The sequence below is a fragment of the Podarcis filfolensis genome (assembly GCF_964270895.1).
Source record: "Podarcis filfolensis genome assembly, chromosome: 6".
Classification (NCBI taxonomy): domain Eukaryota; kingdom Metazoa; phylum Chordata; class Lepidosauria; order Squamata; family Lacertidae; genus Podarcis; species Podarcis filfolensis.
The window spans coordinates 1,637,386-1,663,009 of record NC_139609.1 but is presented as its reverse complement, the minus strand read 5'-3'; the positions used below and the strand labels follow the sequence as shown (position 1 = coordinate 1,663,009).

The 25,624-nt window shown below is 41.7% G+C and overlaps 3 protein-coding genes and 1 long non-coding RNA gene across 8 annotated transcripts in view; 3 read left to right on the top strand and 1 right to left on the bottom strand.

The window, feature by feature from the left end:
- The window catches only part of RGL1 (ral guanine nucleotide dissociation stimulator like 1), a 128,742-nt gene extending 124,980 nt beyond the window's left edge, over nucleotides 1-3,762 (top strand). For all 5 annotated transcript variants that reach the window (XM_083621384.1, XM_083621388.1, XM_083621386.1 and 2 more), the window contains one exon: nucleotides 1,019-3,762. In XM_083621384.1, coding sequence (XP_083477510.1) covers nucleotides 1,019-1,206 — 188 coding nt within the window. In that variant the 3' untranslated portion in view covers nucleotides 1,207-3,762. The remainder of the gene's footprint in view (nucleotides 1-1,018) is intronic.
- Nucleotides 3,763-10,559: 6,797 nt separating this feature from the next.
- The window catches only part of COLGALT2 (collagen beta(1-O)galactosyltransferase 2), a 57,397-nt gene continuing 42,332 nt past the window's right edge, over nucleotides 10,560-25,624 (bottom strand). The window contains exons 6-12 of the mRNA XM_083621407.1: nucleotides 24,999-25,118; nucleotides 21,598-21,674; nucleotides 17,935-18,041; nucleotides 16,526-16,658; nucleotides 15,929-16,056; nucleotides 14,985-15,191; nucleotides 10,560-12,632 (exon numbers count right to left, since the gene is read on the bottom strand). Of these exons, the coding sequence (XP_083477533.1) occupies nucleotides 12,356-12,632; nucleotides 14,985-15,191; nucleotides 15,929-16,056; nucleotides 16,526-16,658; nucleotides 17,935-18,041; nucleotides 21,598-21,674; nucleotides 24,999-25,118 (1,049 nt within the window). The 3' untranslated portion in view covers nucleotides 10,560-12,355. The remainder of the gene's footprint in view (nucleotides 12,633-14,984; nucleotides 15,192-15,928; nucleotides 16,057-16,525; nucleotides 16,659-17,934; nucleotides 18,042-21,597; nucleotides 21,675-24,998; nucleotides 25,119-25,624) is intronic.
- LOC310765899 lies at nucleotides 21,681-24,769 on the top strand. Its single transcript, XR_014549862.1, has 2 exons — nucleotides 21,681-22,856; nucleotides 24,684-24,769. It is a non-coding gene; the product is annotated as an uncharacterized lncRNA (long non-coding RNA).
- On the top strand, nucleotides 23,586-24,541 carry LOC310765867 (putative CENPB DNA-binding domain-containing protein 1). The gene is made up of 2 exons (XM_083621482.1): nucleotides 23,586-24,122; nucleotides 24,153-24,541. The coding sequence occupies exons 1-2, from the start codon at nucleotides 23,601-23,603 to the stop codon at nucleotides 24,396-24,398; spliced, it is 768 nt and encodes a 255-aa protein (XP_083477608.1). The 5' UTR covers nucleotides 23,586-23,600; the 3' UTR covers nucleotides 24,399-24,541.

The window sequence follows — 25,624 nt, the reverse complement described above, 5'->3', positions numbered from 1 at the left end:
AAAGTAGGTATAGCCTTGACTGGAGAATTGTGAAGCTCCCTTCCCTAGAAACAGTAAGAGAAGGTGGGGTGGGGGGAGAATCAGAGACAAACACTAAGGAAAGCATGAGCTCTTCTCATTCAGTCTCTTGCTTCTCACTGCTTGTGATACCTCTTAAGTCACCAGCTAGCGATGTCTAGGGGTTGAGAGCAGGAGCAACGATTTCACAGGTAGGCAGGCCCCCTTTTCACAATGGGCAAGTTCTGCAAGACAAAATGAATGGGTTGCCATTGGCAGGGACGGAGGGCGCAGCTTGCTCATTCAAAGAAAAGAGGAGCCACCAGGGTGAGGGTTGAAGCTAGATAGGCTGCAAGAGTTCTGACCACAATGGGATCTCCTGGCATCTTTTGTTCAGAGGTTCAAAGCCTGGGAAAGGAGGCAACTTGCGCCAGGGCTGCAATGCTGGAAGAGAGGCCCACAGACCCTTCTGTGTGTAATTCAATCAAAATATCACACTCTCACGCCTACCTGCTACGAGGGCAAAAAAGGAAGTGCCCATGTAGTAAGGGATCATAGAGGGCTGGTCCCTGCACTATAGGGGCCATTCACAGGTCGCCCTGCTCCTCATTATGCTGGACATTTTCCTGTTAGCTTCATAGTGCAGAGAATCCTGCAAGATTCACCCATGCTCTTTGTTAAATTTTCTTTGTTACAAACCATGAGAAGACAGTGCTAAGCCTGCAACTTACACAGGGGTTATGTTCCGGGGATTGTGCAAAATTGTGTGTAGTCAACACACATTCATTCATTCATTCATTCATTCATTTTATTTGTATCCCACTTTCCTACAAAAATGAACATGCTCAAGCAGCTAACAATGGCGTGTGGGATTGCCATAGCCCTCCCTCCCCCTGGATTAATGTTTTTTTCCAAGTGCATAAAGCTTGAATACGCAAAAGTTAAAAGTAGGTAAGTTGTGAGCTTCCTGTACTAAAAAATAGGGGAGTGTTTTACCATCTGTTATTTCCTTGAATTGCAGAATTAGTCATCCCGGACAGCGCGAATGTCTTTTACGCCATGAACAGCCAGGTGAACTTTGACTTCATCCTGCGGAAAAAAACCTCCCTCGACAGGGAAGTGAAACTGAGGAGCCGCTCCAGCTTGACTCTCCCTAGGACCAACAAGAAGGGCTGCTGGAGCCACAGAAACAGCAAAATCACACTTTGAGGATGGATAAGTCAACGCAAGGCAGATGGGGTTTCAAAGCAACCGTTGCCGCCATACATTATTGAAACAATCTTCACAAATGATTATGTCAGTATTCAGCTTTGGGAATACAAAGCTAACACTTGTTATTAACAGGCATGCCTTGATACACAATGGACCTGAGTGCAAAACAGCCTACAGGCACTCCCTGACCCCCCCCCCTCTTTTTTTGCACAGCCTCCAAGAACAGATGGCCACTTTCTACCAGGAATGAAAAGTACAGTACACCTAAACTTCACAATCCTCTTCAATGACTCTCCAGCCTCTGTTATGCCAGTATTAATTGGGAATAGTTTCTTTTCCTCCTTTCTTTTTTAACAAGCGGAAGAAAGCTCTTCCACCAGTTCCACCTGAATTTACAGGAGGAGGAAGTGGAGGAGCATCATTTTGACCATTGGCCAAATGATGGCACTGATAGAAAGCTCGTGTGGATGGACTGATGGTTTGTTTCCTACCTGCTGGGCTGCTAACTTTAGGGAAAGGAACAGAGCTGCTGAAACCAGGAGAGATTACCATTCTCCTAGAATATTAACCCCACGCAGTGCAGCTTCATATTGTGCTGGTTTTCCAACTCTGTGATCTAAGCTGGAAAAAGACACCCCCTTCTTCCTACAGAACATTAAGCAAATACTATCCAGTTGAAGGCCTTGTTCTCTTGTGTGGGAGAGAGAAGGCGGGAAAGACAATATAAATGCATACTACTTTTCTTAATGCCACTACTTAGTTTTCCTATGCTTTGCTAACCTATTTATCGAAAGAATGTCAAAGTCTATTTCTTTGGAGTGTGCAGCTTTGACTCCCTTCCAGGTGTGGAGCTGTTTACCTGTATTCAGCCATATTGGCATTGTAGCAAACCATTTAACCACGTTTTTATAGTCAGTCTAAAAAACAAAACAAAAAAGCCAAATGTAACTAGGAGCCAGCATTTGAGGATACCACAGCCTCGTGGAATTTGTTAATGATTAAAGGAGCTCCCTTTTCTTAGACGACATCCTTTAACTGAGTAATTTCCTGATGTGGCATATCCTTAAAGGAATAAATAAGGTAGCCACCTTTAGAGCACCACATTGCTACTTTATTTTGGCCACATGTTCAGTGATGACACCTTTCAGAGCACATGCTAAGCTGATGTATGATCACAGGAAAGATTGAAATCAAAGCCATAGTGAAGATAGGTGGCTGGCAAGGTAGTGAGAGAGAGATTGGAGGAGGCCTCGTGGCAGCCTTTCCACTTCTTCTTGGTTGGAGATAAGGCTCCTTTTCCTCCTTGGTTACCTTTCAGCAGCTGTGGCCTCTTGGCCGCTTACCTGCTCATCTGCCCCTGCTACCTCATTGGCTGCTTGCTGGAACAACCTTTTCCTTTACAAGAACAGACTGTGGGGTGCCCCCCCCCATGCCTCTTTCCAAAAGCAAACTAGAACGGCAGCTCTCCAAGCGATTGCTCGGCAGAAAGTTGCCCCAAGGTGAATAGGACTTACCTCCTTGTGAGGATGCTTACGATACAGCCTTAGTTACACATGGAAGGAGGGATTTTGCTTCATTTGTAGTACTAATTTTAAAATATATGGCCTGGATCCAAAGACCTGATGCAAAGCATTTGTCTCTCATTCTCTCTTCTGCTCTGCCCTCCAATATATACCATAAATTTATTTAGAAGCTAAATATGGTTTGCCATGCAGTAGGGGATAGGAGTGTTGCTGTTTGAGAAGAACAAATCCTGTTTCCTTGGGATCATGGCAGTGCTTTCACAATTCTTTGGACCCTGGCCTATGTATTAAGCCATACCACATGATCATAATCAGAGCCGGATATACAATGCACTTCAGCAGAAGCAAAGAAGAAGAACCCTGGGGCAGAATTCAGCTTCCTAAAACATCTCACCTTTCATTTTAAGAATAAAAAAGCAAGTTTCTGGCCATTACTGCCACAAGAGATGTACTTGAAAAAGTGTATGGGTAATGCCTAGTGAGATTTCAGGTGCCCAAGAGATGACTAAATATGCTCCAGCAGTTCTATGAAGTTCTGTGAAGTAAGAGCAGTCATGCACATCCATTTAATATGGATCACAGAATGCAGGACTTGGTTTGCTCTGGCACTGAACTTTATTTTAGAAGATTATACACAGCTGCTGCTAACAGCTCACCAGTCAAGCGTTTGAAAAACCATCTGGTCTTATCAGATAATGCATTTTGCACTATGCGAAACTTCTTTCTGTTTCAAGACACACTCTTTCCTGGCTTACTTAGTTTAAATCCCTGCACAGTGTTATTGTCTAGAGGAGAGAAGGGTTTTTTCAAAACTGAGCCTTAAAAGTGTCCAGAGTTAAGATGGATTTTCAAAAACCAAGATCCATTCTCTTTGTTTTCTGGTGAAAGAAGCAATGCAACAAATGTGTTATGTGTGTAAGTATATGCACATACTCAAGACTGTATATATCTGTAGAATCAGCTAGATTTTTATATTGTTAAGCTTGTGATGATAAAGTGTCTTTCTAAACAAAGGCGAGAATTATTAACAGCTGCTGTGTAAAGAGTTTCATTTATTTTGGTTCTAATGCACCCCCTTTTTGCTAAGCTTTTTAAACTAGTTCACTGTTGGATTTTCATCAGCAACCTATCCTTGAAGATACTCAGAATTCACAACTATTTCACAATCCAGGTTTTTGTTTTTTGTTTTTTTTTAATAAAATATTTATTGAAATTTTACAAAAAACAAAGATTTACAGAATTAAAAGAAAGCATATAAAAAAATAAGAAAAGACATACAAAAATACATAGAGAAGAAAAATAAAAAATAAAAATAAAAATACAAAATGCAAAAAGCAATTAGGTAAAAAAAGGAATTAAAAACAAATCCATTTTTTTATATCTTTAAACTCATTTGCTTGTTTCCTTGACCTCCTCACGCCTCCCCTTTTTGTATTCCCATTTACATAATCAAATCAGCAAATCCTTACCCTCTTTCATTTATCTTAACTCTATATCTTAACATATTATAACTATATATTTTCATCCATTATCAATCCATTTTTGCATATTCTTATTAACTTTGTAGCTAATACCACTTATTTTCAATCCAGCATCATTTTAACATTCATTAATTTTACAATGTTTCTGCAAATAGTCTTTAAATTTCTTCCAATCTTCTTCCACCAACTCTTCTCCCAGGTCTCGGATTCTGCCAGTCATTTCCGCCAATTCCATATAGTCCATCACCTTCATCTGCCACTCTTCCAGGGTGGGTAAATCTTGTGTCTTCCAATACTTTGCAATAAGTATTCTTGCTGCTGTTGTTGCATACATAAAGAAAGTTCTATCCTTCTTTGGCACCAATTGGCCGACTATGCCCAGGAGAAAGGCCTCTGGTTTCTTCAGAAAGGTATATTTAAATACCTTTTTCATTTCATTATAGATCGTCTCCCAGAAAGCCTTAATCTTTGGGCATGTCCACCAAAGGTGAAAGAATGTACCTTCATTTTCCTTACATTTCCAACATTTATTATCGGGCAAATGATATATTTTTGTAAGCTTGACTGGTGTCATGTACCACCTGTATATCATTTTCATAATATTCTCTCTTAAGGCATTACATGCCGTAAATTTCATACCGGTGGTCCACAACTGTTCCCAGTCAGCGAACATAATGTTATGTCCAACATCCTGTGCCCATTTAATCATAGCAGATTTAACAGTTTCATCCTGCGTATTCCATTTTAACAGCAAGTTATACATTCTTGAAAGTATCTTAGTTTTGGGATCTAACAGTTCTGTTTCCAATTTTGATTTTTCCACCTGGAATCCAATTTTTTTGTCCAAATTATAGGCCTCTCTTATTTGATAATAATGAAGCCAGTCTCGCACTTTATCTTTTATTTTTTCAAAACTCTGCAATTTCAATTTGTCTCCTTCTTCTTCCAAAATTTCCCAATATTTCGGCCATTTGGCCTCCATATTGAGCTTTTTCTGAGCCTTTGCTTCCATTGGTGACAACCACCTTGGGGTTTTATTTTCCAGTAAATCTTTGTATCTTATCCAGACATTAAACAATGCTTTCCTGACAATATGGTTTTTAAATGCTTTATGTGCTTTAACCTTGTCGTACCACAAATATGCATGCCACCCAAAAACATTATTAAATCCTTCTAAGTCCAAAATGTCTGTGTTCTCAAGAAGCAGCCAATCTTTCAACCAGCAGAATGCTGCTGATTCATAGTAAAGTTTAAGGTCTGGCAGGGCAAATCCGCCTCTTTCCCTTACATCAGTTAATATTTTAAATTTTATTCTGGGCTTCTTGCCCTGCCAGACAAATCTAGAAATGTCTCTCTGCCACTTCTTGAAACAGTCCATCTTGTCCAAAATTTGCAATGATTGAAACAGAAATAACATTCTTGGCAATACATTCATCTTTATAGCTGCAATTCGACCCAACAAGGAAAGCTTCAAATTTGACCATATTTCTAAGTCTTTTTTCAATTCTGCCCAACATTTCTCATAGTTATCTTTAAATAAGTTTAGGTTCTTAGCTGTCATATTAACCCCCAGATATTTTACTTTCTTAACTAGTGTTAAACCTGTCTCCTTCTGAAACCTCTCTTTCTCAATCGGTGTCAAATTTTTCTCCAGAACTTTAGTTTTTGACTTGTTCAACTTAAATCTTGCCACATGACCAAATTCTTGAATCAGTTCTAATACTCTTTTCGTACTAGATTCTGGCTCCTGTAACGTCAAAACTAGGTCATCTGCAAAAGCTTTCAATTTGTATTGTTTGGCTCCGACCTGTATACCTTTAATCAGTCGGTCCCTTCTAATCATATTTAGCAAAACCTCCAGGACCGAAATAAAAAGCAATGTGGAAATTGGGCAGCCTTGTCGTGTACCTTTCTCTATCTTGAATTCCTCTGTCACCACGTTATTAACTATTAATTTAGCCTTTTGTTCTGAGTAAATTGCACTTATACCATTTTCAAACCCTTGACCAACCCCCATCCCCTGGAGATTTTTCTTCATAAAATTCCAAGAAATGTTGTCAAAGGCTTTTTCCGCATCTATGAAAATTAAAACTGCTTTGGTATTAATGTTCACTTGCAACTTCTCCAAAATGTTAATTATATTCCTCGTGTTGTCAGACAAGTGTCTGCCTGGGAGAAAGCCACCTTGGTCCTTATGTATCTCTTCTACTAATACTTTTTTTAATCTACTAGCCAAAATGTCAGCAAATATTTTGTAATCCACATTAAGCAGGGATATGGGGCGGTAATTCTTAAGTTGTGTCTTTTCAGACTCAATTTTCGGTATAAGCATAATGTAAGCTTCCTTCCACGACTCTGGCGCTTTTTCCCCCTCCAAAATTCCCCTCTTTCTGTGGCCCTTGTGTATATAACTGTTTAAAGTACCTCTGGAAGCATTTTCTAATTTCCACTGGATTCTGAATGTTCTTTCCTTCCACTTCCAAATTAGTGATAGTATTAAGCTTTTGTCTTTTTTTCATTTGCCAAGCTAACAATTTTCCACATTTGTTAGCCGATTCAAATGTCCTTTGTCCCATTTGTTTGATTTTCCATTCAATTTCCTGATTCATCATCTTCATATATTGCACTTGATATAACTTTATGTCTCTCAGAATCTCTTGTGACTTTGGTTTCGCTCTTAGTTTCTTCTCACCCTCTTTTATTTTTTCCAAAATTTTATCTTTTTTCTCATTTTGAGGTCTCTTCTTTATTGTATTCTGTTGGATCAGAAACCCCCTCATAACTGCTTTACTTGCATCCCAGATTATTCTTTTTTCAATAATAGTGTTCAAATTTATCTCAAAGTAGTCTCTCAAAAGTTTTTTTGGGCCTTCTTGATAACCTCTTGATCTCTAAACAAGGTGTCATTCATCCTCCATCTGAAGGAACCGGTTGGTGTTAGTTTCATCTCCATTTTCACAGCATTATGGTCGTAGCAAGTTTTTGGGCAAATTTCCACTTTTCAAGTCTTAGGTGCCAGTCCTCTAGTTATCCATATTTGGTCAATTCTTGTCCATGTCATTTTGGCTTCAGAAAAGAAGGTTCCCTCTCTTCCTAAGGGGTTCTTAGTTCTCCAAATGTCAATCAAGTCCATATTGTCAGTCAGTTCAAAAAAGGTTTTTGGTAGTCTGCCATCTTTAGTTACAACCTGTCTCTGTGACTTGTCCATATTTGTAGATACCACTCCATTCATGTCTCCCATCATAATAATGTTGTGATCCATATAGTCCAACAATGTCTCATGCAATTTCTTAAAAAATTCAGATTTCCCCTCATTTGGTGCGTAAACTCCTACTATTAAAATTTTTCTCCTTGTGATTGAATTTCGATTGCCACAAATCTTCCTTGGTCATCTTTGAAAACGAATTTCGGTGATAGGCTCTCTTTTGCATAAATAACCACTCCTCTCTTTTTAACCTTATCCGATGAAATAAACTCTTGACCCAATCTTTTATTAATCAATACTTTCCTGTGTAGCCTTATCACATGTGTTTCCTGTAAGCAAATTAAATCCAATTGTTCCTTTTTCAATAAATGAAAAACTTTCCTCCTCTTCTCCGGGGAATTAAATCCACAATCCAGGTTTTTGATGTGGAATTTCAAATTGAGATTTGAATATGAAATTACCTCATAATTCAAGTGCTTTGGACTTTCTAGAATCTCAAGAGTTTTGATTTTGGCAATAACAGCAATCCAGCATGATTCCAGCACACATTGAGTATTAGAACCACAGGAGCAAAGGAAGCTGCCTTCTACACAGAAGTGCTTTAACTCAGCATTGTCCACACTGACTAACAGCAGCTCTCCAGGGTTTCAGCCGGGGAGGGGGGGAGTCTCTCAGCCCTACCTAGAGATGCCCAGGAGTTTCTGCATGCAAAACGGATGCACTACCACTGAGCCAATCAAAGTATGATCTTATACATCAGACTAAAGTATCACATGCTGAAATGAAGTATCATTGGATAGCAGACCAACAGCAAATATTCAGAAATAGCTGGTGTATATCAGACATCACATTCATAGGGTTGAGTTTTTGAGAGTGAATTAATTCCAGCTTACTGAAACAGTAATGTTATTAACAATAATGTTAATGAAATCAGGACATTCAGAATGAATTACTTGAGCCACAATCCAGCTCAGACATTGCAACCTTACATGTTACAAGGAGAAGTTCTTTCTCTCTAATATGTAAAAGAACTAGGCACATCTAAGTTTGTTGACTTGCTCATGAGGCTGTACAGTTGGTGTGAACAAATTGGTGGCGCGCAAGTGACCACATATTATTAGGCAGTCTGAGTAAATAATATTGATTGATTTGTGTAATCAATCAAGCTGTCCTTAAGAGAGTTCAGATAATTTTTGCTAGAGTAATATATCACATTCACAGCAGTTCCTGTTCATGGACACTCTCTAAGCTCTTAATTTTCCCTCTGATTCCCACCTTACATTGCTAAGCTTTGCTTGCTTTTTGATGAGTGCTGTCCCTCTCCAATGGACAGAGCTTCATCTCATAATCATTTCCATGATTTCACAAGATTCCTTTTATTTTCTTCAATTAAGAAGGAAATGTGCTGTTTTCAATCTGGGAAACACTGAATACTACCAAATGAAAGCCGCCCACCGTTTCCTTAAATGATGTCTGTGTTTGCATGGACCTGCATGGAACTTTACTCTGCCCCCAAGAAGCTGGCCATGAAAATCCCCGCATCACTTCCTAGCAATTCACTTGAGTGAAAACACATTGCGCTAAGATTTTAGAAACATCCGTTGTTAAGGAAAACAAAACTTTGCTTTCTTTGAAGAACTCTCCTAGGGATGAGAATATAATATAGAATGCCTGCCCTACCCCTAAGAGACCCTGGACAGTCATGATCCTATTCGCTCCCATTTTATTTGTACCCTTTCCAAACTCCTGTGCTGCATTTAAACAATCCTGGGCTATACCAGAAAAAAACTATTTTACCACCACTCCCATCCATCAATGTTACGGGTAATTGTAATGGGATTTGAGGAAGGGGGAGGAAAACCACAAAAAAATCAAGTGAAACTGACTTGTTTTTCCAAGAACAAGGTTCATGGCTCCCTAAATATGCACCAGGAAACACAAAACTAGCCTCCCTTCTTTACTGCAGTTTTAAGTCTTCCCAGCTATATTCTGAACTTCTTTGTCCTACTTTGGACACTGTGGTGTAGCAGGAATGCCAACTTGCTACAGCTTTGTGACTTCATTTTTAGGAAACACTGCAGAGCGTCATAACTAGAGCCAGGGAAGGCTGCAACATAGCAACTGGGTATCATCAAGGCATTCCTGCTCTCATTCTGTACGGGCACAGTTTACATCATTTCTCTGCTGTATGGTGAGGAAGGAGAGCCCCGTTCTCATCACACAACACAATGCATACACCTTGCCCATGCAGAAAGGGATCAATCTCCTCCATGAGCCAGTTTAACAACTGCATTTGTATGGGGTGTGTTTTTGATCACTGTCACTATGAAGATAGGGGTGGGGCTGAGAAGAGAGTGGGTGACTGTGTGCTGGTTGGAAAAGCTTCATGGGCTAGGTCTGGCAAATAGTTTGTCAATTCCGTGTCCCTGCTGTAAGCAGACAATTTAGGGCCAGTTGGTAAATTACTTCCATAGTGTGGTTGTACTTTTCAACAATCAGTTCTCGTTTCTCCAGAGCGTCTGTACCCAGAGTACTAAATGCTTCAAACGAGACTACATAGTTCAATTCCAAACCAACAGGAAGTGCATGCATCCATGGTGAGAATCATAAGATGAGATTGCACAGGAACAGCAGATTCACTGCTGAGGTAATGCAAGGATCAAAACCCCTGGTGCTCAGATATCAATTAGCTTATGCACCTTCTTCTTTCCACCACAGAGAAAGATATGGCAGGGGCACACCACTCTTACCTGTATCATTGCAGCATAATCTTTCCTCCCAGGAAGAACTCTGTAAGTCAAGGGGCCAATTGCAGCAGCCCCACCACACCAGGGCTGAAGACACATACCAACCCTGCTGAATCTTAAGCACAGCTGAGGCTCAGTGCCTAGATGGGACATCGTCAGAGATATCCAGGTATACAGGCTTGGAGTTCTGAGTAAGAACTATGCAGCTGGCTCCTGCAACAAGATTCTGCTCCCTCCAAGCCATTTCAAGACCAAAGGAGTTTTACCAGGTGTCATTAATCTTTCAAAGCAGAGATGACAAACTCCAGCTGGACTGTGGAGTGCCCAATCAGATCACATCACACCATACTGCCAATATTTAAAGTCACAAATAAAAGACATGACAACAGACAAGTTGACTTGCTATGTATTATCAGACCAGCTGATAAGCAGCAACACCATCCCTTTAGGAAAGAGTGTAACAGGATACTACAGTTATTCCATCTAAGAACAACAATTCGTGTGTTCAGCATCTACAGCAGGTTAAGCACATATAGTTTCTTCCCTTAGTTTTTTATTTTAAAAGTTTTGTTTCAGTAATGATTTTCCCTTCAAACTCTGAAGTCTACATTACAAAATTAAATGGCCACTTGACTTCTGGTGCATTTCTAAAGATGTGATGTTAGTGTGTTGAGACACTGTCCAACAGGGAGGGTATCAGCTCATCCCAAAATGGACAAGCGTGGTTTTCATGATGGGGGTGACAAAGACAAGAATTGAGTATGCAAACAGTTTAAATCATCTTAACAAAACAGAGATCAGCAAGCTTGATACAACCAGAGATTTGTCTTTGGTACAAAGTTGAAAGGGAGCCCTCATGTGTTGTCTTTGAAACAAATAATGTCTGTCTGTCTATTTTAAAAATGAATTAGCAGTCAAGAGATATTTAAGATTGCTCACTCTCAAAAAACCCCCAAGACATTGTGTTATAGTCATCTCAGTTTACATTCACCATTCACCCTTCTTTCCATATAAAATGGGAGAGGCAGGGTTCTGTTCTGATGACCACCTGCTTGACAACTATTCCAGACAATATTTCAGTTTTTAAAAAGGTATCTGTGCCCGAGGCTGGAAGGAGGTTGCAATGTTTGGGAGACAGAGACAACTGCTGTAAGTTGTGAAGGGAATACCACAGGATCTTAACCAGAGCTGAGATTGCCTCATTTATATATAAGTGCTCAGCATGGATCTGAAGAGATCTGGGTTCAAATTCCTGCTGGGTCACAAGTGCAGCAGAAGTCAGAGAGACACTTACTCACATATGCCAGTAGGGGATTTCTTGTGCTGCTGCTGAATGTGTGAACAAGCATCGTGTGTGAGGCGATATTTAAATTCTCTCTGTAGGATTTAATCTATAAAAGCTCACTTACACAAGGAAACCACCTACTAACGCTGATTGCTGAAGCTGTGTGATCTAGCATTTAACATCTTCGCTCCCATGAGACTGTGGTGAGGAAGACTTTGTAGATCAAGGACTACAAATAATTTTGCAGGTTGGAAGTTGCTGTAGAAATTCTTCGTAACCACCACCACCAGTCCTTGTATCTATAAATAAATACAAGTTATTTGCACCTTTGAGGATTCACAATAGACAAAACAAAGATCCACTTGTAATTCAGATAGCTAAAGCCACGGGATAATTTTTGGCAGCAACTCTTTGACAGTCTCCCCCTCCCTATACGATTTCTCTCAGAGAACGTGGTTGACAAAGCCTGGCAGCAATCCAATAATTAACATGGAAGGGCCTTTAAACCTCTCCTCTGTATATATTAATCTTTATAAATACAGTAATTCTACACAAAGTGTAGAAAGACATTGTTTATGAAAGCTTTGTCCTTTCAGAGTGTAAACTTGCTGCCCTCTAGAGTCCTCCAGCTCAGCAGAGGGTCCCATGGTTCAAACCCAGACATGGGGGGAAATGGCCTACTGTCAATACAGTATTTCTCAGATGTCTGCCAACCTGACTCAGTCAGGCTCAGCCGTTCCTCCTACAAAACAGGAGACTCTTGTTCAGTTAAAACCAGTCAGCTCAAAATGACTGCATCTGCCAGTTTAGACAAAACGTTAATATCTCTGAAAGGTCAAAAGATGGTGCATGAGGCAAGTCCAGCTGTTGCCAATGTTGTCAGGGGTTCCTTGGCCAGTGAACAGTCATAGCTCATCCCTTCCAGATGCTGCGTCAAGAGAGGGCTGAGGTGGCAGAGCATCCTTGTTCTGGGCATCTGTGTGGATCTGGCCCTGCTGCCGGGATTTCCGAGAGAGGGTTCTGTCCCAGTCAGTGGCTACGGTCTCATTGTCCCAGATGGTGGATGTCTCTGTGTCGCTAAGGTATCCTGGCTGCCCAGTGTAGTGTGTCGGATAGACCAGCAGAGGCTCAGCAGAGAAGGCTTTCAAGTCTCTAGGTTCATAGTATTCCATGTACTTGGCACTAAAGCGGAGAAAACAACAATGTCAGCATGGCCACAGATACAAAAGGGAGCATTTTAGCACTACGCTTTAAAGCCATGGAGATATTTTTTGTCTTTCATATTTCATAACAGATAGGTCAGAGCTGTTCAGTAGAAAATCACTTCTTCAGTGAACTCAGCCTCAATCTATTAGCAGTAGAAGTAGTAGTATTACTATTATGATTGCCCACCCTTCACCCTAAGGTCTCAGAGCAGGCTACCACAATTAAAACACAATATTAAAAACAGTTTAAAACAACTTAACCATCACAGAAATGAGGTGGGTCCTAAAAATATACATCTCCACTATCAGAAGCCAGAATAAAGAGGGGCATCTTCAGCATTTGTCAAAAGCTGCACAACGAAAGTGCTACATGCGCCTCTGTTGGGAGGCAGTTCCATAACTTTGCCCTCTCCTGAGCCATCAGCCCCCCAATCCTCTGAGGGTGGTGGGAGAGCCCCCAGCGGGCCACCCTGACCATTTCAGCACCAAAGAAGATCTGTAGGGAAAGAAATGGCCTTTCAGGTGTTTGGGGCCTGAGCTGTTTCGGGCTTTACCACTAACACGAGCACCTTAAATTGGGCCTGAAAGCAAATTGGCAACCAGTACAACTATTTTAAAACATATGAGATATAAACAAAAACCCAGCCAGCAATCTGGGCACTGCATTTCAGATCAGTTGACGTTTCCAAATCATCTTAAAGGGCAGCCCCACGTAGATCATATTGCAATAATCCAAACTCGAAATTATCAGAATATGGAGTACAGTGGTCAAGTCTTCTCTGTCCAAAAGGGGACACAGCTGGCAAATCAGCCAGAGATGGGAAAATACTACTACTACTACTACTACTACTACTACTACTACTACTACTAATTTTTTATTTGTACCCCGCCCATCTGTTGGGCAACTTCCAACAGAGATTAAAAATACATTAAAACATCATTCATTAAAAACATCCCTAAACAGGGCTGCCTTCGGATGTCTTCTAAACGTCAGATAGTTGTTTACTTCCTTGACATCTGGTAGGAGAGCGTTCCACAGGGCGGCCGCCACTACCAAGAAGGCCCTCTACCTGGTTCCCTGTAACGGCACTTCTCACAGTGAGGGAACCACCAGAAGGACCTTGGCGCTGGACCTCAGTGTCTGGGCTGGACGATGGGGATGGAGACGCTCCTTCAGGTATATTGGGCCAAGGCCATTTAGGGCTTTAAAGGTCAACAGCAACACTTTGAATTGTGCTCAGAAATTTGAATTGTGCTTCCTCCCCACCGAGGCTGCCTGAGTCTCCTGTGACACTGCTGAATGTAGGAGCCTCTGAAGCTGTGAACCTGCTCCTTCCAGGTTCTGTGGGGATAACTTACCAAGGTTATGACTTTTTATGTATTATATGCCACATTTCAACATAATAAAATGTTTCCAATATTTTTAAAAAATGACGTACAGAATCGAAAATGAAAACTGAGCAACAGGTAAAAGTAACATACAAAAAAAAAAAGAAAAAGTAGCAGTTCTTAAAAACCCTGGAGAAAATAAAAAGTCTGCACCTGGTGCCAAAAACACACCAAAGGTGAAATGGCACCAAGTGTGCTTCGCTGGGGAAATAATACCCCTCCCACCGTCCCATCATATTTCAATTTTTGTTAAAACCATTTCTAGACTGCATTTCATTTTTTAAAATCCTAAAAGCGGTTAACAACCATTGATTAATACAGCCATGCTAAAACAAATCAATACAATAAAATGTCATGTGGACAGTACAGCATTGCTGTTTGGGGACGCCTGGGCAAAGAGGTGTGTGTTAAATAAACCAAAAGAACACACCACCACTGGAGTCCATTTATCACAGGGCACTTGCCTCATGTCATATTTTAATTTTAAAAATTTAACTGACCAACAAAAGATATCAAGAGGATCACATTACACACACAAGGAGAGAGACGCACTTATTTGTCTGAAGTTCTGTTGCTATCTACACTACCTATTTCTTGGTCTCGACTCAAATCAACTCCTTTGTGACCTATTCCCTTGCTCTCCCTGGAAATATGCCTGCTTGATAGAGGTGCCTTATCCCCTTTCTTCCCATTCATCCCCTCGTTGTCCCTTTCTCACAAACAGTCCTTCTCTGTATCTACAAAGTCATTCCCAAAGTAGTTGTAGCAGCAGTTTCCGCAATGACTATTTGAGAAGGTAACCTAATAAATGCAATCCGAATTTGGTTGAGTAACCCAGGTTCCAATAGGAGGCAGATGCTTGCTTACCACAGTGCTATGCAGTATGGTGCAAACCTAGCTAACTAGTCCAGTACAACCCAACCAGCGCAACTAAACTTACACTGGGTGCTTGTTGTACATGATTGGAAGGAATTCATCAACAGGCAACATCTTGCTGAAAGGTTCGGCTCCTATCAGCTTCCGAGCTCCTTGCAAGGAGAGGGCATAGCCCAGCGTCCAGTAAGAGTAATCAGCTTCCACAAGGTTCATGACATTGGGAACAGCCTTTTCTGGACGCTCCACCTGCATCCGTTTCCGGCCAATGTATCTAGAAAAAAAAGACAGGTGGTTCTGCCATGGAACTGACATTCCGTTCACATACATGTCACAGGTATGTAGGCCCAAGAAGCTGAATCCAAGCATGTGTGGACCTCATCACTGCCTGGATGGAAAACCACTGGGAGCTCCATGGAAGCTGTTTTGAGCTTTATCAAAGAAACATGGAGATCTAAGAAATAAACAGCCAGTCACACACAGTTCATGACAGTAAGTTCATGTTCTGCTATAAATATTAGAAAGAAAACTCAAAACCCAAGTGAAATTGTCTTAAAAATGAGTTTTGCATCTCCAGACAGGGCAGCCCAGTGGGGCTATAAAGCAAATGAGAGACCAACACTCCTATCTAGTAGAGGTTGCCTGGTGCATTTCTGTATGAGACATTGGCCAAAACCAATCAGACACTTTCCAATCAGTTTTCACCGGTAGTAAGCAATTAAGGGACCGTCTACAAATAAACTGCTTTAAGTAAAAGGCCAAACTTCCTGAAAAAGTGTGCCTTAATTTCCAGACTTTGGGGGAACATCTGCATGTGGTAGTCAATGAAACCTCCTAAAAGCCACCCTTTTCCTCCACTTTCCTAAAGCGAGAGCTGATCAATTCTTAGGCATACTTCTCTCCTATTTCAGTGTTAGGTGCTTTTATAGATACACCTATGGATCATTTCCAAGCTCCATGGAAGGAAGAGAAGACCTTTCACAGGCAAAATCAGAGAAGACCACTACTTACATGAGCTCCCAGTCAAGCTGGGCTCTTTCGATATCATCCATTAACTTTGTGAGCTTCTTCTTGAACTGGTGCTCAAAGCGCACGTCATCTTCAATGACCAGGACTTTATCCAGCTCCTTGTCTTCCACCTTAAAGGAATAGTTTGTGGGAGGAAAGTAACTGAAATTGACTCTACTTATGGTGCCTGGAGCTGTATTGTCTGCTGTGGGACAGCTTGAAACTGTACCAGATGCAGAACCAATGCCAAATTCTTTTAAGCTGCATCTGTGCTACACATCCATCTACCTGTTGCAACATTACAATTCTTATTGATTATTTTGAGGCTCTGAAAGTGACATAAAGGGCCAAGGGGGTAGAACTTTCAAAGCAGGTGACTCTGTGCCAGATGTAAATTGCTTTTGCAAATAATCCAGCAATTTCAAAAGTAAGATTAGATGTCAACATAAAATGTCAATAGTTGTCAGCTGATTATGCCAAACCCTGCCTCCATCTGCCGCCATTTTGTTACTGACAGGGATCTAATTTTCAGGCTCTCAAAAGACTTCCCCACACATCCCAGGATAATTACAATCAAGACAAGCAGTTAATAGACTTCACCTCCTTCCAGATATAGTAGTGGCTAAGAAAACAGCCAATCTCTCCTCTAGTCAGCACCCTTGAGGAGTAAGGATCCTGGTAGCCGGGAAGCATGTCTATGTTGAGAGCTTTCAGCTGGGTTGCATTCAATGCTCTGCAAGGAACAAGGGTTAAGTCACCTAAGCATAGGTTTTCAGGATATGAAGAAAGTCAATGCATGCAGAAGAATGAAGTGGTAGAATGGACTGCACCAGTTTAGACTCCAAGGATAACATCATTTAAATTCTCTCTTCTGTTAAAAACTCTCTGCCAATAGAAAACCTGCACCAAGTGGCAATAACTTTTCTTCCAGATAATGCTAGTCATCTATTTGCAGGATATTTTTTTACCTGGATGAACCTTTACAAGTAGTTACCCCACCACCTCCCGCCCAGTCATTTCTTCCTTTCTAGTCTGAGAGCTTTAACAAGATTAACCTGCTGTTGACATGGCCTTGGATTTGCTAATCAAGAGGATTGTGTGTGAGAGGAGAGCAAATCTCAGCGTATGAGAAGGTATCTGCTACTTGACTTGGAGCCAACGGCAAGAAACCTGCTATCAACATCCTCTTTAGAACAATGGTCTCTGTGCAATTATAGAAAGCTTTGGGTATATGAAACTGTCTTGACAATTCTACTTAACAACTGCATTTCGGTTAAGAGAGGTGGATTTAAATACAACAGGTACAGGAATCTAACAGCAAAAATTTCCCATGGAGGCTCCTAGGGAAATATGGACTATGCAAACAGCCCGATAGCGCTCCATTTCTCCAGGGGATTGAACTCATTAAGATTTGGTTCTACAATATTCTAGTTCACAAGCTATACAGGAGTATCAAAAGAAAAGGCCAACTTGAGAATCTTTTGGGCATCAAAATATACTGCAGATCTCTGAGAGCCTCTTTGCTCTTACAACCCGAAACAGTTTAGATAACTTGTAAGAGTCAGAATAACCTGTCCTCAGATGAGCCTCTCCTCTGTGCATCTGTATGAACCACTGATCAGACTGGATGTAAGGAGACCATGAGCAGCTTCTTCTGAAAACAGGGAATTCTTCTGCTCCAATTCCCCAGTTCAGAGAGATGCACCAAAACTGACCACACTCAGCAGAGCCTAGTTGAAAGGCCAGAGCAGCTGAATTATGCAGAGACCTCATGCAGACACCCTCATCTGTGGCTCAGAGAAGCCTTCCCTTCTGATAGCACACTACTACTCACTGGCAAATGATGCATCACACACTCCATTTCTGCTAGCCATCTAATTCACAGCACTGAAAACAATCTAGTGGGGTTGTCAAGGCAGAATGTTCAAACTTTACATCATCCAGTGTTTATAATTCACAAATGGCAGCACGTTAATAAAAAAGACAAAATACCATAACCATCTACTCACTTTCCATCCACAGCTTCCACTAGTTTGACTGCAATTTCCTGCTCGTACAAAGTTCGCAGCATTCTGTCCCGCCTGTCTTTCCGGTGCTTGAGGTTGATCATAAAAATCTACAGAGAAAGAAGCCAGGAGGTTCAGTGCAAATCTGAACAAGGCAATGGGACATTTGCGTGGCAGAATTGAAAAGTTTATGGGTGTTTTTTATCAACATAATCAAAATATAATCACCACCTAATAAGTAAAAAAAAAATTAATTGTTCAAACAAGTGTAAAAGTAAATTTGAAATGGAAAAAGCTGCTAAGAACTCAAATTAATTGGGAGAAGAGTTGATAATTCTACACTTGTACATATGAACATAAGACACTGCCTTAACTGACTCCTACCTCACTATTATCTACACTGTGGCTGCATTCCCACATAATGCTAAGCCATGTTGTAATCATGGTTTGCTCAACGAATAACATCACCTTACAGCCAAGCAAGAAAACAAACTACAGTGGTACCTCAGGTTACATACGCTTCAGGTTACATACGCTTCAGGTTACAGACTCCGCTAACCCAGAAATAGTGCTTCAGGTTAAGAACTTTGCTTCAGGATGAGAACAGAAATCGTGCTCCGGTGGCGCGGGAGCAGCAGGAGGCCCCATTAGCTAAAGTGGTGCTTCAGGTTAAGAACAGTGTCAGGTTAAGTACGGACCTCCGGAACTAATTAAGTACTTAACCCGAGGTACCACTGTATAGCATGTTTCCCCACAGCTTGGTTTTGTTTTCCAGTTGTTCTTTCCTCATGGCTTTCTGGCTTGATGAGTGTGTGGTCTAGGAAAACAAACCATAGTTTGCTTAACACTAAACCAGGGGTCAGCAACCCTTTTCAGCCGTGGGCCGGTCCACTGTCCCTTAGACCATGTGGGGGGCCGGACTATATTTTGGGGGGGGGAATGAACGAATTCCTATGCCCCACAAATAACCCATAGATGCATTTTAAATAAAAGCACACATTCTACTCATGTAAAAGCATGCTGATTCCCAGACCGTCTGCAGGCCGGATTGAGGAGGCAACTGGGCCGCATCTGGCCCATGGGCCTTACTCCTGCACTAAACCATAGTTTTAAAAAGCCAAGGTTTGTAAACCCGCAACAAATCCTGGCTTCACTTTAGTTTGCTGACAGAAATCAAGCAAGGGTTAGTCTGCCTGGATGGGTTTGCATGTTCAAACAAAGCAAAGACTAAGCCAACCGCCAAGACTAAATTAGCTCTGACTCAGCATTATGTCAATCAGGTAAATGTCTGGCAGCAGCTGTCCAAGATTTCAGGAAGTTCAACCTGGAGATGCCAGCGATTAAAACTGAGACCTCCTGAATACAAAGCACATGCTGTACTTATGAGGTATGACCCTTCCCCAAGATGCGCATGCATTTTGGTTATTCCGGTCTTCTGCTGGGACTAAGAACACATTGGCACCTACTTTGTCTGAACTCAAGGTTTATCCTACTATTTTTTAAACACATACACACTCCACCACCACTAGTAAACAGTGGGTGGAAAAAGTTTCCCACCTAGCCCAAGCCTTTTAAGGCAAAATGATCCCTGAGCACATGTGTGCAGGTCCTTGGGATGCCCTCCTTGCTAAAGGCAAGAAAGAACAAGTGCAGCCTTCAAGTATCGGGCGCAGAAACAAGCAGACAAAAATAAAACCAGCTTGTGCTCCAGCTCTTCCTCCAAACAGGACATAGATAAATAAGGCTGGCAAATAATGCAGCCACAAATCAACAGCATATTTTAAAACACAGGTCAGGCAGGCAGGATCGGCTCCAAACATAGTCTATCTGTCACAGAACCAGGCACTGTCTCCACATTTAATTATACAAGCCATGTAAACAGAGAGCCATCAAGGCTGGAGAAACTGGGCACAGCTCCTTCAGGGTTGAGGACAAGTGCCAAGAGGCAGATTTGCATCAGTCCCTCCCCAACTGCTCAACAGGATTCAATGGTCCTGTGGGGGTGCTGTTATTCAATGCACAGAAGATATCTGAGCTTTCTTTAACCCACCTCCTTGTACACGGTGTTCTTCTGTGTCAGTAGATCTCAAACAGTGGGTCTGGATAGGGGTGTGGCACGAAGACCCTATGAGGGGAAAACTCCTGCAGGCAGGAGGTGCTTTCTCCCCGCCATCCTCTAATCAACTATCACCTGAATAGCCTAAAAAACAAACTTACCCTCACCCAAGCCAATGAACTCTCAATGTTCCACACCATATTTACAGATGCCATATCATGCTTAATGCCTGATAAGCACAACAGGATTTGTTAAGAAGGAAGTTCAGAAAGAGCCACTGCTTAGTTCTTATGATAATCTTCTTGTATGACTTTAGGAGGGAGCTAGAGATGCCTTGTGCTGTTCCATTCTTAATGCCAATACAGGATGGCTACCATTTACAGACACAGATCTCTGCAGATTCACCTGTGGAATGGAGGAGTGAGTCTGGGTTGTGGGTCCCAGAAGGTGACATTAAGATGGTGTGGGAAGAACCTGAATAAAAGAGCCTGATAATCACCACTGTGGCCCCAGGGATGTGCTTGCTTTGTGTGGTGGGTAGGGGGGGACTTTGTTTAACCTCTCTTGCACCCACCAATTATTGTCTATGAATTCTAAGCTGTCCTTATCCCCAACCACATCTGGGCCCACTTGGGATTCTAACACCCAGGTGGGGATGGGGTAGAGAGAACACCACAAAAACGTCTGGTGGGTACCGTATTTTTAAAGGAGAGTGGCTGGATTAAAGAAGCAGCAAGAAGCATCCCTCACAGCTCCCCATGTATTAGTGTGCATGACGGAAACATGGATTTGGGAGCTGCACCGTGCTCTTGTAAAATGTAGCTCTATCCTCTAAAAAACTGTACAGTGGTACCTCGGGTTACAGATTCTGCTAACCCAGAAATAGTACCTCGGGTTAAGAACTTTGCTTCAGGATGAGAACAGAAATCGTGCAGCGGTGGCACGGCGGCAGTGGGAGGCCCCATTAGCTAAAGTGGTGCTTCAGATTAAGAACAGTTTCAGGTTAAGAACGGACCTCCGGAACAAATTAAGTATGTAACCAGAGGTACCACTGTATTCGGTATTAATTGCCATCTTCCCAAGGAGAAAGAAAAAGACATTCAACATCTTATTTTCACATGGAGTACCCCAGGCCATAGTTGAAAGAATATGCACTGTGCTTTAAAACACACACACACAAATACACAACCAAAGAAAAAACATACAAAAAGCTTAAGTAGCAGCAATGGTCCACTATAAAAAAAGTCCTGAAGCCCCAGTAGGGTAAAAGTTTTATTAGGACCAACTAAAATGTTGCACAGTAATGACAGATTGAAGAACAAATATAATACCATAGAAATATGCAAAAAATAATAATCAATGTTTAATTGGTTTTAATTGTTTCCTTGCCTATGTTTTTAGCAATCCTTGTTTTTATTTGTAAGCCTCCTTGAGTTCCATCAGGGAAAAAGGAGGAGTATAAATAAACATATATAATAATACAGATCAGACTATAGCTGACTTTTTCAAGCCATTTAGCTTAAGTCTGCCATAACCGCTTATTGGATTTTGCCCTGTCCCTTTTCACTCCCACAAAAGTTGGCATGCTAAAGCAGACATTTTCCTGTTACCTCATCAAATCCCATCTTGTCTGGGTGCTTTGGAGGAACTGTGACCTGCTCTGAAGGCTCAACTGGAGGACGGTCAACTGGAAGGGATGAGAACCATCAAAACAGGTGAAGAAAGAAACCCTTGAAATTTGCTCACTTCTCATTGTGGGGGGCAACTCACTTATTTAGTCTTGCTCCTCTATTTAAGTGGCTTTCGGGTGACAGTCATAGTATGCTACTGCTTATTACATATATTTAAAAGATCAAAAGCTTACCAATAATAAAACACAGGTGTGCTTTGTTACAAAAGCAAAGTACCACTTGGTTCTCTCTGCACTGGAATATCTTGTTGCAAACCTGGACTGTATCTGCAGTGCAGATGGAGCATCTGAACTACTTTTGAAGGATATTCTGGCTGGGCAGATTCCTAGTTCTGGTATCCTAAAAATGAATCTGATACAATTTGGTATCATGTCAGTATGGCACATATTGCTATTCTGAGGGACATCCCTTGGAAGATCAAAGCCCTAATTCTAAAATTTGGCAGCACTGCTAGTTAATACTAATGGAATTCCCTCATAACTGGGATTTGCATACACACTTCAAAATTTTGGTTTTAGTTGTGGCATCAGCCCTAATTAGCATTAACCATGGTTAGCACCGATGCAGACTTTACTTTTTGGTTCAAGACTATTTGGAAGTGAGGCCGGGGAAAACTTGTGCTGGGGCACCACCTAAGTCCACAGCACTGGGCCCAGGTCAGAAAGCCAGTTACTTACCAGACTAGGTTCAGGGTACTGATAATGGTGTACAAAGCTGGAACAAGGATACAGAAAAGATTGCTTCATCCCCAACAGCCCATTGCCCCCTGCAGGAGAGGGCGTCCTGGAGAGGCCATCCTATCAGGGGCCCGAAGCCTGAATCAGGCCTTTAGTTGGCTGCAACATCCTTCTGGAACTCCCTCGCATTGCATATCAGACAGGTAGGTACTTCCTTGTCGTCTCTTTGGTGCCTGCTAAAGGGTTTCCTCTTTTCAAAAACTCTTATAAAAATTATCCCAGTTGGTACCTGTCTTATATTTGATTTGATTGTATGTATGAACTCACTCTTTAAAACTGTCCTACATTTCTAACAGTTTTTAAATCTTGTTTTAATTATTTTATATATGTTGTTATATTATAATTCACTTTGGGATGCCACATGGGAAGATATTCACAACTGAAATAAGTAACAATTATAATAATTTGCAATTCCTTAGTCAACGTAAGAACTCAGATTAGGTACATCAATACAGTGGTGTCCCGCAAGACGAATGCCTCGTAAGACGAAAAACTCGCTAGACGAAAGAGCTTTCCGTTTTTTTGAGTTGCTTCGCAAGACGAATTTCCCTATGGGCTTGCTTCGCAAGACGAAAACGTCTTGCAAGTTTGTTTCCTTTTTCATAAAACCGTTAATACCCAGGGTGCATTGCTTGAAGAGGTGCAGTTGCGACTTGACTTCGAGGAGCAACACATAGCCTTTTTTGAGGTTTTTGAGGACTTTGCTGATTTTTGAAGCTTTTCCAAAACTTCTTTTGCAGCCATTTGGTAAGTTAAACTTTTAAAACTTTTTGGGGGGTTTTTGGATTTTGGGTTGGGGTGTTTGGAATTCAAGGACTTGGTGTTGGGGAGAGGTTTGCAAGAATCTGGGAGCTTGTGTGTTTTTTTTCTGCATTTTTATGATTTTTTGTGACCATTGGGCCACTCTGCTGTTTTTTTAAAAAAAAAATTCTGGGTTTGAATTTCTGTGTGGTGGGTGGCTGGGGGAACAGTTGAGGAGGGGTTTGCAAGAATCTGGAAGCTTGTGTGGTTTTTTTTTTATTTTTATGACTTTTTGTGACCATTGGGCCATGTTGTTGTTTTTTTAAAAAAATTTCTGGGTTTGAATTTCTGTGTGGTGGGTGGCTGGGTGCTTTTGAATTTTTTGGATGTGAAGCACTGATTTCCCCCCCCCCCCGAGTTTACGAAGGTAGGAGCTGTGCTGCCATGGGACCCAAGAAGACTGTTGCTGCAGAGGCCGGCGAGAGGAAGAAGCAGAAGGTGACGCTGGAAATGAAGAAGGAGATCATCCGGAAGCACGATGGTGGAATGCGTGTGACAGACCTCGCCAGGGAGTACGGCAGGAACCCATCGACCATTGGCACCATCCTGAAGATGAGGGAGAAGATCCTTGCGACTGATGCAGCCAAGGGAGTCACCAGGATCGTGAAGAACCACCCAGCTGTTCTGGAGGAGGTGGAGAAGTTGCTGCTCATTTGGTTAGAAGAGAAGCAGCGTGCAGGGGACACAGTGACTGAGGCCGTCATTTGTGAGAAGGCCAAGGCCTTGCATGCAGACCTCGTCTGGGAACAGCCAGGAACCTCAGGCGAGCCAGAAGTCTTCAAGGCAAGCAGAGGCTGGTTTGACCGGTTCAAGACAAGATCTGGAATCCACAGCGTGGTCAGGCATGGAGAGGCTGCCAGTTCTGATGTTCCTGCGGCTGAAGACTTTGCAGCGGAGTTCCTGGAGGTTGTGACGACGGAGGTCTACATTCCACAGCGGCTGTCCTCCAAAGAACTGAGGGACATTTGCCAGAAGTGGAAAGATGTGCAGGCTTTTGCACAGCGGCACCACCCTGACAAGGACCTGACACGTGACCTTGCGAACACTTTTGATACGAGGGTCATGTCGTCTTTCAGGGAGGTGCTGAAAAGGCGGATGAAGCAGCAGACCATGGACAGGTTCTTCAGCAAGAAGCAAAGAGTGGAAGAGGAACCTTCTTCAAGTTGTTCCCCAGAGTCTTAGAAAATGTACTGTACACTTTGTTGATTTTTAAATGTTTTTCTGTCATGTTTAGAAACTTAATTTATTGTTCCTTCAATTTTTGAAATGCTCTTTACAGTATGTGTGACTTTAAAGAGCACTTAATAAACTCTTTTTGTACCAAATTTGGCTTTCTTTGGACTTTTTTTTGACCATAGGAACGCATTAATTGAATTTCAATGCATTCCTATGGGATTTCGTGCTTTGCAAGACGAAAAATTCGCTAGACGAAAAAACTCGCGGAACGAATTAATTTCGTCTTGCGAGGCACCACTGTATTTTATTTTATTTACTTCATTTGTATCTGGACCGTAAGTATTTTGAAAACAAAGACAGCAATTAAAATCCTAACTCTTTTTTTAAAAAAAATCCTTCCTCTTCATAATTAAGGAACACAGACTCTGTTATGATCTTATCATAATTATCTAATCAACTCTCAGTGCTTGGCCTCACAGCCCTTTCTTGGCAGTGGAGGCTCACAGGTTAGTCCAGTTGCCCGACTCCCGCAGCATCCTAAGGCAAAATGGCGACTGCTGGCAGGAAGCCTCTCTTGACAGTGTTGCGAAGTGTGCTTTTACTTACTCATTGCCTCAGTCAGAACATGAACAACATTGTCAGCCTCTTCCTCCAGCGTCTGGTGAGGTTTCAAGGGCACAGGCAGGAAGCCATAGTGTTCTCTGTTGCAGATGTACATCTGGATGTCTAGGGATAGCAAGAGGGGGGAAGACATGAGGAGGTGGGCAGGGGAGTCTGTTCTCCTTGACCCCTTTCAGATTGTATTTTGGATTGGTCCTGCAGGCAGAGTGACAGTCTGATTCCAATTAATCCCTCCTAATCAGTAATAATTCAGTAATCAGTAATAACTGAATAATAACTGAATAATAACTGAATAATTCAGTAATCAGTAATAACTAAGCCTCCTAATACAGGAGGCTGCATGTCCTGTCCCATTTAGTTGACTGACAGGACGGAGAGTCATGGGGGAAGGGAGCCAGCAGTATCTATTGTTTTCTCAAGCATCTAATATATACTAGGCAGTGCATTAATTCCAAAGCAGCTATAATTCAGATAAAAAAAGTGAGTTAAGGGGGGGGGTAGAAGCAGCTTTGCATTTGATGGGAAGAACTAAAAGGAACTAAAAAGGAGTTATAGCAATTTCTATACAGAATATAGACATTATATGTCTATACAGAATATAGAATATATAG